The 15551-nt window shown below is 38.6% G+C and overlaps 1 protein-coding gene across 3 annotated transcripts in view; it reads left to right on the top strand.

The window, feature by feature from the left end:
• Window positions 1–15551, top strand: part of hspa12a (heat shock protein 12A) — a 169444-nt gene that overhangs the window by 91141 nt on the left and 62752 nt on the right. For all 3 annotated transcript variants that reach the window (XM_039737197.1, XM_039737214.1, XM_039737207.1), the window contains exons 4-6: window positions 3714–3900; window positions 4450–4554; window positions 5751–5867. In XM_039737197.1, the coding sequence (XP_039593131.1) occupies window positions 3714–3900; window positions 4450–4554; window positions 5751–5867 (409 nt within the window). The remainder of the gene's footprint in view (window positions 1–3713; window positions 3901–4449; window positions 4555–5750; window positions 5868–15551) is intronic.

Raw genomic sequence — 15551 nt, 5'->3', positions numbered from 1 at the left:
AAAAAATCCACAAGAGGGAAAAGTGTTTTTTTTTTTTCCATTTTAAACACATTGTGTTTTTAAGATATTAATTTAACATTTCATAATATCAAGCATGCCCCATGGCACACATGCCATAATAGGCCTGATCACCAACAGTAATGATACAGTTTACAATACAGTTGTGCCTGGACACCAGTCCTTCACTTAATGTCACCAGAACCAAGGAGCCAATCATAAGAGTTCAGGAAGTGGGAGACCAGGCAGCATTCTGTGGAACGGGTCAGCAGCTTTCAGTTTCTTGGAGCGGCCACCACTGAAAATAGAAAAAGGGGCCATGCTGCTTTCTTCGATGTCTGTGCAATTTCCCATTTTTCTCCATCTACGTACACCGACTTTAATATGTACACAGTGGAGTCCACCCTCACTCGCTGTAAACATACACACCTCTGTTTTTGTGTTTTTTGTGCTTATGGTTTGTGAATTAATATTTATTTGTACAGTAAAATATGATGACTTGGTAACTGACAAAGTTACCAGATACAGAAAAGATCCAAAATGAGGATGCTGGAATTAGCAGTACGTTTAATGAAGCTATACACATTTGGTATGGGAAGTGTCTTGGGGCTGCTACGTTTTTATTTTTTGTTGTTAAATATGATAGAAGCCAATTGAAATGTACATTCGTTTAGCTGATGAATTTAGTAGTAATTTAAAAATAGCCTGACATCCTAAATGAGTGAAGCCAAATATATGAGCAATAACTTATAAGCACTATGTTAATATGCAAGTGATTTCACACATTATTGCCCTTATATTGGCAGAGGAATTGGTTTGATGAAGGTCATGCAAATAAAATATCAACGTAAATGTGCATCATAAATACAACAGAAATCATTCTACAAACATTTCAGGTTAGTGTAGATGACTCAGAGTTATGTTTTGAGGCCCAATGGTCTTAGCCTTCACAAACCTAGTTAATTAATCATAATAATAATTCATTACATTTATATAGTGTTGTTCTCACTACTCAAGAAGAAGAGTCAGCAAAGCATGGTTGGTTTGTGATGGGTCAGATAAGATCTTTGAGGTGTTACAGTATGGAAGGGTGAAGAGAATTAGCATTAGTGAGAGGATATTCTCTGATTTTAATAAAAAAAAGCCCCTTCATAGATCAAGACTTGGGGTCTGCAGATGTGGTCCTGCAGGGTTGTAGTGGCTGCAGCTATTTGTTCTAATCCAGATTCTTAATGAGATGCCATTTATTGCTGATGAAGCACTTATTTCTCAAGCAGCACATTTAGGTTTCCTTTTAATTGTCTCACTTGTTAAGATTCCCCACCCTTAATTGCTTATTTTAGTTTTAAAATGCTGCATTCACTGTTTTTAATTGCCCCTAATTAGCAGTAAGATGCAAATGACAAAGGAACCAACAGTTCTCCATTCTGTCTGTTACCATTACACCTGTTTGTATTCATTGTGAATTGTTTAGTTAATGAAATGTTTGCACATACAAAGTTTTATATATTTCATTAAATGAATTATTAAATTAAATTAGATAAAGTTTATTAATTCCATGGGGACATTCGGATTCATGCAGCAGCTGAAACATAAAAACAAGGAATCATACGTGGAGGACAAATAATACACTCAATCAATCGATAAATAAATAAGTACACAATAAACCTAACAAGTACATTGGGTGGAGGCTTTGAATTGACTGATAGTAGTGGGCTGAAAAGACCCCCAGAGGTGCTTCTTGGTAAAATGAGCCTACTGCTAAAAGTGTTTCAAGAGAGCACCTCCTGAAGAGAATGGAGGGGATTTTTCATGATGACATTCAAATTTGCCACCATCCTCTTTTCTACAGTAGCTTCCAGGATATCCAGGGTTTACCCTGTGATGGAGCAGGCTTTAGTGATAAATTTGTTCTGACACTGTGCTTCTTTATGACAGTAATATGCAAATACATTATCAAATATCGCCCATTAAGAGCCCACTGTTACAGTATAGTTGAGACTGTGTAGCACATCTTTCACTTATGTAAAAAAATAAAGTCATCTTAACCCTACACTTCCCTGCATCCCTCATCCCCAATGTGCCACAGAGCATTTCAGGCCATCCTTACCTTTTTAGCAGCAAATGTTTGGGCAGTGAAACCAAAGTAAATCTGAAGAGATAATAAGATTTCTGAACAATCATTCTATGAGTAGAATGAATGTCAGAGGTACTGATTCAAACAGCCCTGTTCTGGAAGCAATTATCCTGTTTCTTTGGTTTCTCATGTCCTTATATACTTGTTGGCATTTTAATTTCCCTTTAGAGATCAATATATAATTGAGTGCTGAGATTGCTGTATACAGTATGTTGTTAAACTGTGACATACAGCGCCAGTCACTCGGACTATGTAATTATTCCTCAGTATATATTGCTTACCCCAATTAACTGTGCTCAAGAGTTGAGATCCTCTAAAGATTTCCTTCTCATTTCCCTAAACCCATGCAGCACTTCTGTCAATCAGTTCTTTTCGGTTCACTATCAGTAGTAGTTTGCAGTAAGAAAACCCAGAACAGAGCTACAGTGATCCAAGCAGCATTAGGTACTTAGGCTGGTTTATACATATATACTAACTAGGGGGCTTCTCCCCCTGCTAACTTTGCACACCCACCCCCGGGTTTGGTTTACCGGATATACAATTGAAAGAGATTGTTATTTTCATGGGAATTGTTACATATGCATTATTTTCACTTTTACTTTAAAACTTTTGAAAGAACAATACTTCATTTCCGGCAGTGGTTAAATCTTTCTCGTAGGGCATATAATGATGCTCGTCTTGTGAGGGGGTTTGGCGGCTTAATGCACGTTAAGGAGATGCTGTCTTTCTGCTGCTGCTGCTGGCGAGCTGTGTGTTCTTTTTGCTGTGCTGCACGTCGATCATTAAAAGGCCTATTCAGCAGCTGTCCTTTTGCCATTCCTTGTCTCTGCTGCTCACGCTGTGAAGGGGGGTGTGCTGCTAGCGCTGAACGTACACTAAGGAGTTGCAGTCGGATCATCTGCTGGCTTGTTGCTGCTGGAGGGCTGTGTTTTCTGCTTGTCGTGCTTTGCGTTGATCATTTCAAAGCCTGTACAGGAGCTGTCCTTTTGCCACTTCGCATCTCTGCCGCTCGCGTTGTGAAGGGAGGAAGGGGCTGAATGCATGCTAAGGAGAAGTGGTTGGATCATCTGCTGGCTTTCTGCTGCTGGAAAGCTGCGTGTTCTCCTTGTCGCTTTGTCATCGTTTTAAGAGCTGGGAGTACATGAAGTGTGTCTACTAAAGGCATTCCAACAACTGCTTGGTTAGATGTCCGTGAACTTGTTTTAAATGTTGTCTCACTGCCTTGTCTTGCGTGACATTAACTTGTCTCTCGCGGGGCGTCATGTTTTTTTCCAAGAAGATCACATCTCGTCTCCCTCCCAGGATTTTTTTTTTTTATAATAGAGAGATGTGAAATGTTGTTATTATTATTATTATTAGTATTATTATTATTATATATATACTAATGTGCAAAAGAAAATTTTCTTACACCTTTACTGCATCATTAATGCTTCTGATCATACTAGGAGCTGATGTGTCTGTTCCCAACAGTTTTGAATCTTGCCTCATCTGTCAGTGCCCGTGTGCTCGGCTGTGAATTATATGGCAGTCAAAGGACATATTAGTGTCAAAAGGATAAAAGAATGTCTTTTCCTTATAGGCGTTGGGAAGGAGGAGATCCTGGGGTGTCCAATCAGAAGACACCCACCACCATCCTACTGACCCCTGATGGAAAGTTTCACAGCTTTGGTTATGCTGCTAGAGACTTCTATCATGACCTGGACCCGAGTGAGTCAAAGCACTGGCTGTACCTGGAGAAGTTCAAAATGAAGCTGCATACCACTAGTGTAAGATATATTGTTTTTCTATGCATTTATGACATGGTCAAAAATTTCACTAGCATTGGATTAGCCTCAGTGTCGCTTATCGCCAATACTGTTTGTAAGATTGAAACAATTGAAAATGTCTGCATGTGTCACTCCAGTGTCCTTCATGAAAGATTGCTTTGAAGCAGGTTCTCCTCATAGGCCAGCTTTTCTTAAGTCTTTTATTATGTTGTAGAAACCGAATCAATGTTTAGGTCTGTCTGGTGCACAGACTTGAATGTGGGAGTTAAAGAAGACTAGCTGAAAAATTTACTTAGTGTTAGAAAAATCACATCCTCCAGCTAGCTTTTATCTGTCCGTATTACACTGTGCATGTAATATCCAGCAGCAGGGAGACATTGGAACTCGCTGACACTGGAACAGTTTGTCCCCTTTGCCTAAATGGAGGGCAGATGTTTTCGTCTTATTTTTAAATTGGATCACAAATTTCTATTGCTTGTCAGAATTACATGACAGCTCTCAACAAGTGAGTAAATTATGGTTTCCGTCCTTTTTCTCTGTGTCCCACAGAATCTATCAATAGAAACCGAATTGCAGGCTGCGAATGGGAAGAAAGTGAAAGCCATCAATGTGTTTGCTTATGCCCTGCAGTTCTTTAAGGAGCAGGCATTGAAGGTAAGAAATGCCTCTTACCAGTTATGAAAGCCATCTATCTGTAACTTTTGACAGTAGTGATAAAGATATTTGTGCTCTTACCACTTTGATTTGCTGGACTTGAACTCTCCAATCCCTTAGTGTGACTATTTAATTCGCTTATTACCTGTATTCATTTTTTTCTGTCACTTTCCCTTGCTTTTTTTAAATTACACTTGGCAAAACTTTACTGCTTTAAGTACTACATTCCAGATATCTTTCAATAAACACTGTTCATTAAAGTTTAAGTTTACAGTTGATGTTTTGAAAAGTGTTTGGCTGATGATTAGGATGGAAGTACAGGGTCCACCAACAGGTTGAATCTCTTGTGACGCCCCCATCCCTGCCAGTCACTTTGCATTTACCTTATATTGGTATTTGGATGATTAAATACCTTGTGGTGGAGTATGAGTAAAGACCAAATCTAAAGAAATGTTGGGGGAGCCAGCCGTATCACCTCATTTAATTTAAACGTAAGAAAGAACAAAACAAGCACACATTGGCCCAGAAAACAGAATATAACTGAGGATTATAGCCTTTCTCATTCTACATGATTAGTTTGGATGAATAAGTCTGGTTTGGGAGGAGTTCCTTCTTCCAGTCGCCTCAAAAATAAATGAGAAGCTTCCTTATGGGGATGTATGGGCTTTATAGGGCTCTCACTGGAAAGGGGCAGGGTCAGTTGCCTTCACTGAGAGTCTTCTCGATTCTGTGGAAGAAGGAGGAGATGACACTATTAGTGTCCTCTCGTGTCTTGGAGTGGGATTATGTACAGTACCACTGATGAGCCTGGAAGGCAATCCTCTGACATTGCATGCATGATAACCTTAAAGGCACTAATTAATTTTTATAAGATTGTTGCCTGAGTGGAGTTGGCCCATTCTCATTGTGTCTGTGTGGGTTTTCCTTTCACATCTCCAAAAATTGTCCAGTGAAATGAAATGGTGTAGAGACCCTGCAATGGACTGGTGTCCTGTCCACAGCTGGTTACTTATGATACTAGGATAGGCTTTGCCTGCTGGAACCCTGAATTGGATTAAATCAGATCTGACAATGTTACATTTTATTCTTAAACCACCTTTCCCATCCTCTAAACACTTGGTAAGTGGGTATGTGTGTATGTTATTTAATCCAGACTGAAGTTTTCAGATAAATGAATGTCATGTTTTATGTTGCAGGAACTGAGTGACCAGGCTGGCTCACAGTTCGATAATGCTGATGTTCGATGGGTAATCACTGTACCGGCTATTTGGAAGCAGCCAGCTAAGCAGTTTATGAGACAAGCTGCCTACAAGGCAAGTAATTTATCTGAAGTTGTAATTGCCAAATTCAGCAGTACCCTATCTTTGTTCAATGTAGAATAAAGAAACTAAGCAAGAAATGTTGACTATATGACTGCCAGGAACTGTGAGTATACTGGAGGTGTCAGAAAATATTTACTGTTGGAAAATGTTATGTTAAATTTTATTCTTAAGCCACTTTTCCCATCCTCTAAACACTTGGAAAATGTATCTGTGTGTGCTTTAAACCAGACTGAATTTTTCAGATAAATGAATATCATGTTTTATGCTGCAGGAACTGAGTGACCAGGTTGGCTGCAAAAAACTGTCTGTATTGTAAACCTAACGTAGCCTTTTAGCACTGAGAGTTGGTGTCAGTGTCTAACCAGTATGCAATTGGACTGTGAATTTGCCTTGGATATTTAACTTAGTATGTCGTGCCTGCATAATACTAAAACAGGTGCAAGCATTTCCAAAATGTCACGTGATATTTAAGAGGACTTAGAGTATTGGAAGGTGAAAAGCTTTCCTTAAGCTCTCTGGAGCACTCAGAGTGAATGGAATAATCTATTACCTGGTCCTATCTAATGGTATCTTATAAGTCATGTATGTGCTGCTAAAATGGAAAACATATACATGTTCTCTTGATAAATAATGCAGTAAGTTAAGTTAGATACATCCAGATGATTTCATCCTTTGTCTCTCCCATTGGGAAAACATTTCAGATTTAAAACATCACAAAGTGTAGGTGGCCAACAAGCAACTGATATTTGGTAATATAAATATTTTACCTTTTATATAGTTTGGAATGTCATGTTGGGTCATACTATACAGATGCTGAGAGTGACATGATTTTTGTTTTTCCACATAGACTGAAGATAAAATACAAAATCAAAATGCCCTGTAAAAGTTCTGCCTTTCCATTTTCCTATTTTAAGTATAAGTACTGCAAAAATGTCATAGAACAGTAACTTATGTATTTATGGTAAGGGGAAGTTTGTGACAGCACTCCTAACTGAGTTAAGATGTTTAAAAAAGTTCTTTCTTTCTTTCTTTCTTTCTTTCTTTCTTTCTTTCTTTCATGATGTCTAAAAATTCTCCTACTGTATTGTGCAATATTTCATTATTTCCTAGCCTTCTACCTTCTTGAGCCACTCCACTTTAAAGAGCATTGTAAAAAAATAAATAATTGTATCTAAGTCTAGTTTTGAAGTTCTCTGAAGTCCTACTGTTTATCACACTACTTACTCCATTAGTCTATGGTTCTCTTCATGAAGACAAATGTCCTAATAGTTGTATGAAATTTACTCTTACCAAGTTTCCAACTATGTCCCCATGTTGTTGTTGAAGAGACATTATAAAGAGACAGGACACAGGGACATCTATACACCTAACACATATCTGTGATTTGGTCTATTAATTAAATTTAAAAAGTGCTTCAATATAAATTAGAATATGAATCAAAAATTACAATTGGAGTGTGTTGTTTACTGAGCCAAGCAGAATGCTGCAAAAACTAGAAACAGTTCTACATGGAGTAACTTTTTAACTGACGAAAGGTTAGTGGAGTGTAGTATCAGTAAGCTTCACAGGTAAAACCCCTTCCAAACATTAAAAAATAAAAATGGAATGTCTTTCTTCCAAGTGAGAGGCTAAATGTAGAAGATCTTGGAATGTCTTAAGATGTTTTGTCAGAATTGTTGTGATTTATTTTGTAATTTAGTGCTAACATTTTTGGGCTGACATCTCATTACAGATTCAACTTTCAATATCACGTTGAAACTGCAAAAAGTAGTTTAATTTCATCTGTAATTTTGTGTAGTTGTGTTTGCAATAAAAAAAAGGTAAAAAATTTAGATTTTGATAAAAAGAAAGAGAGTTAACAATGATTATATTACAAGATTGTATCCTACATGATGAAACAGGATGAAGCATCTTATTTGACCCTTGACATCACAATGCCTTTGTTGAAAGCCTTCCTAGACTGGCATGAATTCCATATACTGAACAGAACCAAACACGCTACAAAGTTTGACGGGTTGTTCTAGTAACCTTTTAGGAAAAAGGTAATGTAATTTATCAGGTTCCACCTCATTCTAGGTTTTATTGGAAATGTGGCTAGAGTTTTCTTTTTCTAGAGAGCTTCAGATTGACCTTTGGTCAGAGAGAACTTTAGTTCTGGCAACAAGAGTCAAAGCCAGTAAGAAGTATCTAGGGTAGTGTCTAGGTTTGTATTCACAAATCAGGCCTCAGTTATTCAATAAATTCAATAATCTTGGAGAGACTCACAGGAAGATCTTGCCAAATTCAATTTCAAAATTCAAAGAGTTACCTTTTCTGAGAAATCTACATGTGTAGTTTCTTCTATGACATATAAGTTATTATTTTTCTTTTATGCTAAAAGCTTAAATTTCTTTCTCCTTTGAACATACCAGCTTTGAAAGTGGCATGCTGAATCATCCTTCTAATTGCTGTTTCCATGGGGTTTAAGTGTCTCAGAGGACTGTTATGTTCATTTTTCTTTGATTGAATGGCTTTTTAAGTTCCAGACTCATAGAATAACATCTCTTGTGGCACATGGCTAACCGGCATTGCACACGCTTTACAGGTTCAATTCCGTACATTTCTATTTGCTTCAAATAAATTATGACGCTGTGAGATATGATTACCACAGTGCATCTCTATGGCTTCAGATTTTGTGTTCTGTTAAAAATTATTTTATTTTTTTTACACGCTTATTTGAAATGCACAAACTTATTGCTTAAAATACACTGTGTGCACAATTATTAGGCAAGTTGTATTTTTGAGGATTAATTTTAATATGGAACAAACACAGTGCTATCAGTCAATCCAAAATGTTAATAAACCTGAAACCTGAATGTTTCACAACGGAAATGTGAGTGTGAACATCATCAGGGGAATACATATGTGCGCACAATTATTAGGCAACTATTAGTGTGCAGATTTATTATGCAACTAAAGGAAAAATGAAAATTTTCCCATCTCACTTGTTTATTTTCATCTGTTATAGTGAGAATAATAAACAAACACCTCAAAATTTACAAATAAACATCTCTGACATTTCAAAAAAATAAATCAATCAATCAATGACCAATATAGCCACCCTTCTTTCCAATAACAGTCATAAGCCTTTCCATTCATGGAGTCTGTCAGTTTCTTGATCTGTTGACGATCAGCTTTTTGTGGAGCAGTGACTACAGCCTCCCAGACACTCTTCAGAGAGGTGTATTGTTTTTCTCCCCCGTAAATCTAGCGTTTAAGAAGTGCCCACAAGTTCTCGATAGGGTTTAGGTCAGATGAGGAAGGGGGGCCATGTCATTATTCCTTCATCTTTAAGGCCTTTACTGGCTGGCCACGCAGTGGAGAACTTCGATGCAAGTGATGGAGCATTGGCCTGCATAAAAATCATGGTCTTCTTCCTGTATCACTGTTTGAAGAAAGTGTCTTCGAAAAACTGGCAGTAGGTTTGGGAGTTGATTTTGAGTTCATCTTCAATGCAAAAGGTCCAACTAGCTCATCTTTAAAAATACCAGCTCATACCAGTACCCCACCTCCACGTTGGAGTGGAGCTCTGTGCCATTACTGATCCACAGGTCCATCCATCTGGTCCATCAAGAGTCACTCTCATCTCATCGGTCCATAAAACCTTTGAAAAAAATCTGTCTTCAGATATTTCTTGGCCCAGTTTTGACGTTTCAACTTATGTTTCTTGTTCAGTGGTGGTTGGGTTTCAGCCCTCCTTACCTTGGCCATGTCTTTGAGCACTGAACACCTTGTACTTCTGGGCACTCCAGGTAGGTTGCAGCTCTGGAATATGAAAGTACTGGAGGATAATGGGTTCCTGGTAGCTTCACGTTTGATTCTTCTCAAATCTTTGGCAGCTAATTTGCGTCTTTTGTTCTCAACACGTTTCTTGTGACCCTGTTGACTATTTGCAACAAAATGTTTGATGGTTCTGTGATCACACACCAATATCTTAGCAATTCCAAAAGTGCTGCATCCCTCTGAAAGACTTTTTACAATTTTTGACTTTTCAGAGTCAGTTAAATCTCTTTTTTGGCCCATTTTGCCTGAGGAAAACTAGCTGCCTAATAATTCTGCACACCTTGATATAGGGTGTTGATCTCCTTAGGCCACACCCTCCCTCATTACACAAATACACATCACCTGACGTGCTTGAATCCAATAAGCATTCAAGTTAATACAGCTTGGAGATGGAATATACGCATTAAAAATGATGATATGGTCAAAATACTCACTTGCCTAATAATTGTGCACACAGTGTACATGTTGAATTTCACGGTACTTAGTGAGAGAGATTTGTAAGTCTCATGTATGAATGAATGGAAAATGGCATTTCCAGAAACATTTGTATTGTATAAATATTCTGCCCCCTTTTATGTGCAGGTATCTTTCATTTTAGGTTTTTTTTTCCTTATGGGTTCAAGCACAGGCTAAGGTATCAGACTATAAAGCTTAGGGTTTCAGATTTAATAGCTACTGTTAACTAAATGTGTACCCCTGCATCTTCCCCTTGGAAATAACATGTTGGTACTGTAAACCACATCGGGGAAAGAGTAAAAAAAACTGATAATGATAATAATTATGATAGTTGGTGAAACCAGTTTGATTAGAATCCTCAAATACTTGTATTCAACCACAGGTGTTAATGCACAAACTAACCAGATCTGAACCATTCTCAGAAAGTAGATAAACTGTTTGGTTACTATTCTGAAAGCTGTACTTATCTACACCTGGGGATACTCTGAATCAAAAGGCGTGTCTATTTCAGAAATGTGTTGTGTCTGGCCATATCACCGATTGTTTAATGTGTATAAAAACTGGCAATTTATTCAGTATGGTTTAATGCTGATATTGGAAAATTTTTCTTGGCATCAAGACTTGGACGTGTAAAGGCAATCTCGTTTACAATTTGAAATTCACTGTTATGGTAATAATTAAAATCCCATCTTTCTGCTATATGTTGTATGTATTGCTCATTTAGTTGCCTACAGCACACTTCTCAGGTCGACTGTAGACTCTTAAAACAAAAGGTTCTATAATGGCAATGCAGTGAATTGTGTGGTTCCTCCTAGCTGCATTGCTTGTCAAAGAACCATTTAATTCTGTAAAGAGTTTTTGGTATGTGAGGTTGGTTGTTTTGGCTTTCAAAAGGTTTCTAATATGTTGTCAAAGGAGAAATCTTTAATACGTTGGAAAACTAGAACTTAGCCTGTGCTATCGTGCAGCAGAAGTCCTTTTAAATTTTGTTATCATCTATCCTTCCATCCATCCATCCAACCCACTTATCCAGGGCAGGGTCACCAAAATTGGTTCTCCTATGCCAGGGCTATTCAGTTACAAATTCAGTTGGACCATATTTTCAAACCAAGAGATTTAGCTGGGCCAGGCATTTTCAGCGGCAGGTAAGCAGCAGTTAACAGCAAATTTTAAACCAAAACAAATGAATGTATTGAAAAATATGTAATGTATGTTTATTAATTGTTATTAATTTAAATTTGGTCACATCTGACACAGACAAATTAAAAAGTGCATAAAAACAATAGAAAAGCTATAACTGAACAGAATCTGAGGTAGTAGCAATACTTTTTTTCTAACTTTTGAAATAAATAGATCATATCTGACCTTGGCACATCTCAAAGTGTAGAAAAACAAAATAGTGCACACTATTAGCAATAACATTTGTTTCTGTTTTGAAATAAAATAAACATTTTGCTCACATCTGACCCAACCACATCTCAAAGTGCATAAAATCCAAAATGTGTACAGAATTAGCAATAACATTTGTTTGCCTTTTGAAATAAAATAAATATTTTGGTCATATATGACCCAGGCACATCAGAAAAAAAGGTGGCAGTACACATACATTGTTTTTGGATGAAGTTTGAGATACTGTGAAGGTATACAGTGCATCCAGAAAGTATTCACAGCGCGTCACTTTTTCCACATTTTGTTATGTTACAGCCTTATTCCAAAATGGATTAAATTCTTGTTTTCCCTCAGAATTCTACACACAACACCCCATAATGACAATGTAAAAAAGTTTACTTGAGGTTTTTGCAAATTTATTAAAAATTAAAAAAAACTGAGAAATCCCATGTACATAAGTATTCACAGCCTTTGCTCAATACTTTGTCGATGCACCTTTGGCAGCAATTACAGCCTCAAGTCTTTTTGAATATGATGTCACAAGCTTGGCACACCTATCCTTGGCCAGTTTCGCCCATTCCTCTTTGCAGCACCTCTCAAGCTCCATCAGGTTGGATGGGAAGCGTCGGTGCACAGCCATTTTAAGATCTCTCCAGAGATGTTCAATTGGATTCAAGTCTGAGCTTTGGCTGGGCCACTCAAGGACATTCACAGAGTTGTCCTGAAGCCACTCCTTTGATATCTTGGCTGTGTGCTTAGGGTCGTTGTCCTGCTGAAAGATGAACCGTCGCCCCAGTCTGAGGTCAAGAGCGCTCTGGAGCAGGTTTTCATCCAGGATGTCTCTGTATATTGCTGCAGTCATCTTTCCCTTTATCCTGATTAGTCTCCCAGTTCCTGCTGCTGAAAAACATCCCCACAGCATGATGCTGCCACCACCATGCTTCACTGTAGGGATGGTAATGGCCTGGTGATGAGCGCTGCCTAGTTTCCTCCAAACGGGACGCCTGGCATTCACACCAAAGAGTTCAATCTTTGTCTTCTCAGACCAGAGAATTTTGTTTCTCATGGTCTGAGAGTCCTTCAGGTGCCTTTTGGCAAACCCCAGACGGGCTGCCATGTGCCTTTTACTAAGGAGGGGCTTCTGTCTGGCCACTCTACCATACAGGCCTGATTGGTGGATTGCTGCATAGATGGTTGTCCTTCTGGAAGGTTCTCCTCTCTCCACAGAGGACCTCTGGAGCTCTGACAGAGTGACCATTGGGTTCTTGGTCACCTCCCTGACTAAGGCCCTCAGTTTAGATGGTCAGCCAGCTCTAGGAAGAGTCCTGGTGGTTTTGAACTTCTTCCACTTACGGATGATGGAGGCCACTGTGCTCACTGGGACCTTCAAAGCAGCAGAAACTTTTCTGTAACCTTCTCCAGATTTGTGCCTCGAGACAATCCTGTCTCTGAGGTCTACAGACAATTCCTTTGACTTCATGCTTGGTTTGTGCTCTGACATGAACTGTCAACTGTGGGACCTTATATAGACAGGTGGGTGCCTTTCCAAATCATGTCCAATCAACTGAATTTACCACAGGTGGACTCCAATGAAGCTGCAGAAACATCTCAAGGATGATCAGGGGAAACAGGATGCGCCTGAGCTCAATTTTGAGCTTCATGGCAAAGGCTGTGAATACTTATGTACATGTGCTTTCTCAGTTTTTTTATTTTTTAATAAATTTGCAAAAATCTCAAGTAAATTTTTTTCATGTTGTCATCATGGGGTGTTGTGTGTAGAATTCTGAGGGAAAAAATGAATTTAATCCATTTTAGAATAAGGCTGTAACATAACAAAATGTGGAAAAAAAGATGCGTTGTGAATACTTTCTGGATGCACTGTATAGAGGCAGAGAGTCAGAGCTACATGTTTTATTTATTTGGTGGAAAAAAAATAAAGTTTAATATTTGGAACTGGTAAATCCTCAATTATAATAATAATTCTATACCTATATATAGCGCTTTACTCACAACGAGGACCCAGGACACGAACCTGTAACCTCCTTATTGTGAGGCAGTGGCACTTCTAATGTTCCATCTGCGCAGGTATACTGTGCTACATAATATTGTACTTGATAGTTTGAAATTACAAACAGAATTTCCAAAATTGAATATTAATAGTGTATTAATTACGAGCTCTGCATTCTTCAGAAAAGTTATGTAGTTCTGCAAAGTAGTCAGTGCTTAATTTGAGTTTTAAAGAAAATTCTAAACTTTTTACATGTTTTCATCAAATGCAGTTGTTCTTTCCTTTGAGCATCAATGGCTGATTATTGCCCTCATAACAGCCATGAATCTGCAGGATCGAAGCATGCGAGTAAAGGGACAACTAGTTGTATGAAATGAAGTATGGAGACAGTGACTGTCAGTAACAAAACTCTCACTGGAGTAACAATTAAGTTAATTTGTGAAAACCCAGGTTTGCACAAGCTTGATGAAACTGGAATATAACTGCGTTATATCCAAAATGTACTTTTCTTGGTGTTTCTTGCAGGACTGCAGGCTTGGGATATTGGGCCTCTCGGAGGTTGCTTCTGAGCTGCATGTGCCCTGTGGGCCACATTTGAATAGGCTGGCCCTATACCATTGCTCTGAGGATCCACTTTGGCAGCTTTATTTTTTGAGTATACCCTGTATCTATATGCATGTTACCTTCCTTTCCAGAATGAACAATTATAATTAAATTTAATTTGAATGTGTACACTGAATGACTTTCTTAGTTAATACCAATCTTTAGGATCTCTCCCTTTTCACCTTCTGTATGTGTTCCGGGGGAGCAGGCATGGGCTGCACAGTACCTCCCTTGGACCACTTGGTGGCAGCCCTCCTGGGTGACTGTGGTACCTCAGATACCCGCAGCGCTTCATGGGAGATGGAGTTCTCCACAGCCTTGTTGGGATTCGGGGTCGCCACCAGGGGGTGCTGCAAGGGTTTCTGGGCCATAGTTCAGCCACACCCGGAGGTGCAATCAGAGGCAGACTTTAGAAGGAGCCAGAAGCCACCACTCTGGGAGCCTGAGTCGGGAGGAGGAGGACTATGCTTGCCACAAGGAGGAGTGGTGGTGAAGAGAAGGGTTTTTTGTGTTGTCCTTTTGGGACTGTGTACTGCCAGTGGGACATGAGGAAGACGTGCCCCACAGGTGAAGAAAAATGTAAGTTTATTTGATTTTATACGTGCCTCCGGTGTCAGTCTGTGTCGGGTTGGCACTCATATAGCGCCCTTGTTACAATGAAAAGGTAACTCATTTTCTGAAGTACATTTAAGGCAGAAAAAGTGTTGACATCTTGTGAGCCAACTGCAGAGCCAAATGAGTAATAACTTCAGAAGTTAGTGAAAGCGGTAAAAGTCACTTAAAGCAAGGGGACTCCACTTTGAAACTGTGTATTTGCAAAGACCAGTGCTGCTGTTAGTCTGGATTCTTAGACATTTTTATATCATGAGAGCACCAAAATGGTACCTCCTAAAATTTAGTGTGCTGCAGCTTTCAAATTTTTGTGTCGTGGTGATTCCTCTTGTAGATCTTTAAGCAAGTGGCAGTTTTACCAACATTGTGATAGTGACATTTTGCCATAGTTTTAGAGTGTAGGGAAGTGCGTATAGAAAATAAGATCTCAGTGGAGTCTTTGCTTTCACTATAGATGTCCATAACAGTAGACTTATTTTGTCTTTCTTTTTTTGAAGATTCAGAGCTCTCATTACTCAAAGCCTGCCTTCATAATAAAACAGCACTTTGTTAGCTACTACTGTCCTCACTATGTCTATGACAGGATGGTTTTGTCTGGTAGTACACTAAGCTTCTCTGCATCATGGGGTACTCTTGGGATTTTTAGATGCATTGCTGCTGACTATCATATTGATCTCACATGCATTAGGATATTTTATTATTGTATTCCAGAGCCACTGTCAGGCCCCCTGATGGCCTATATTCTGTGAGTTTTTGCTTGGTAGAGTATTGACTTTGGTTTCATG

This window comes from Polypterus senegalus, chromosome 1 (assembly GCF_016835505.1).
Source record: "Polypterus senegalus isolate Bchr_013 chromosome 1, ASM1683550v1, whole genome shotgun sequence".
Classification (NCBI taxonomy): Eukaryota; Metazoa; Chordata; class Cladistia; order Polypteriformes; family Polypteridae; genus Polypterus; species Polypterus senegalus.
The sequence above is the reverse complement of the archived record's forward strand: the minus strand, read 5'-3'. Positions and strand labels throughout refer to the sequence as shown.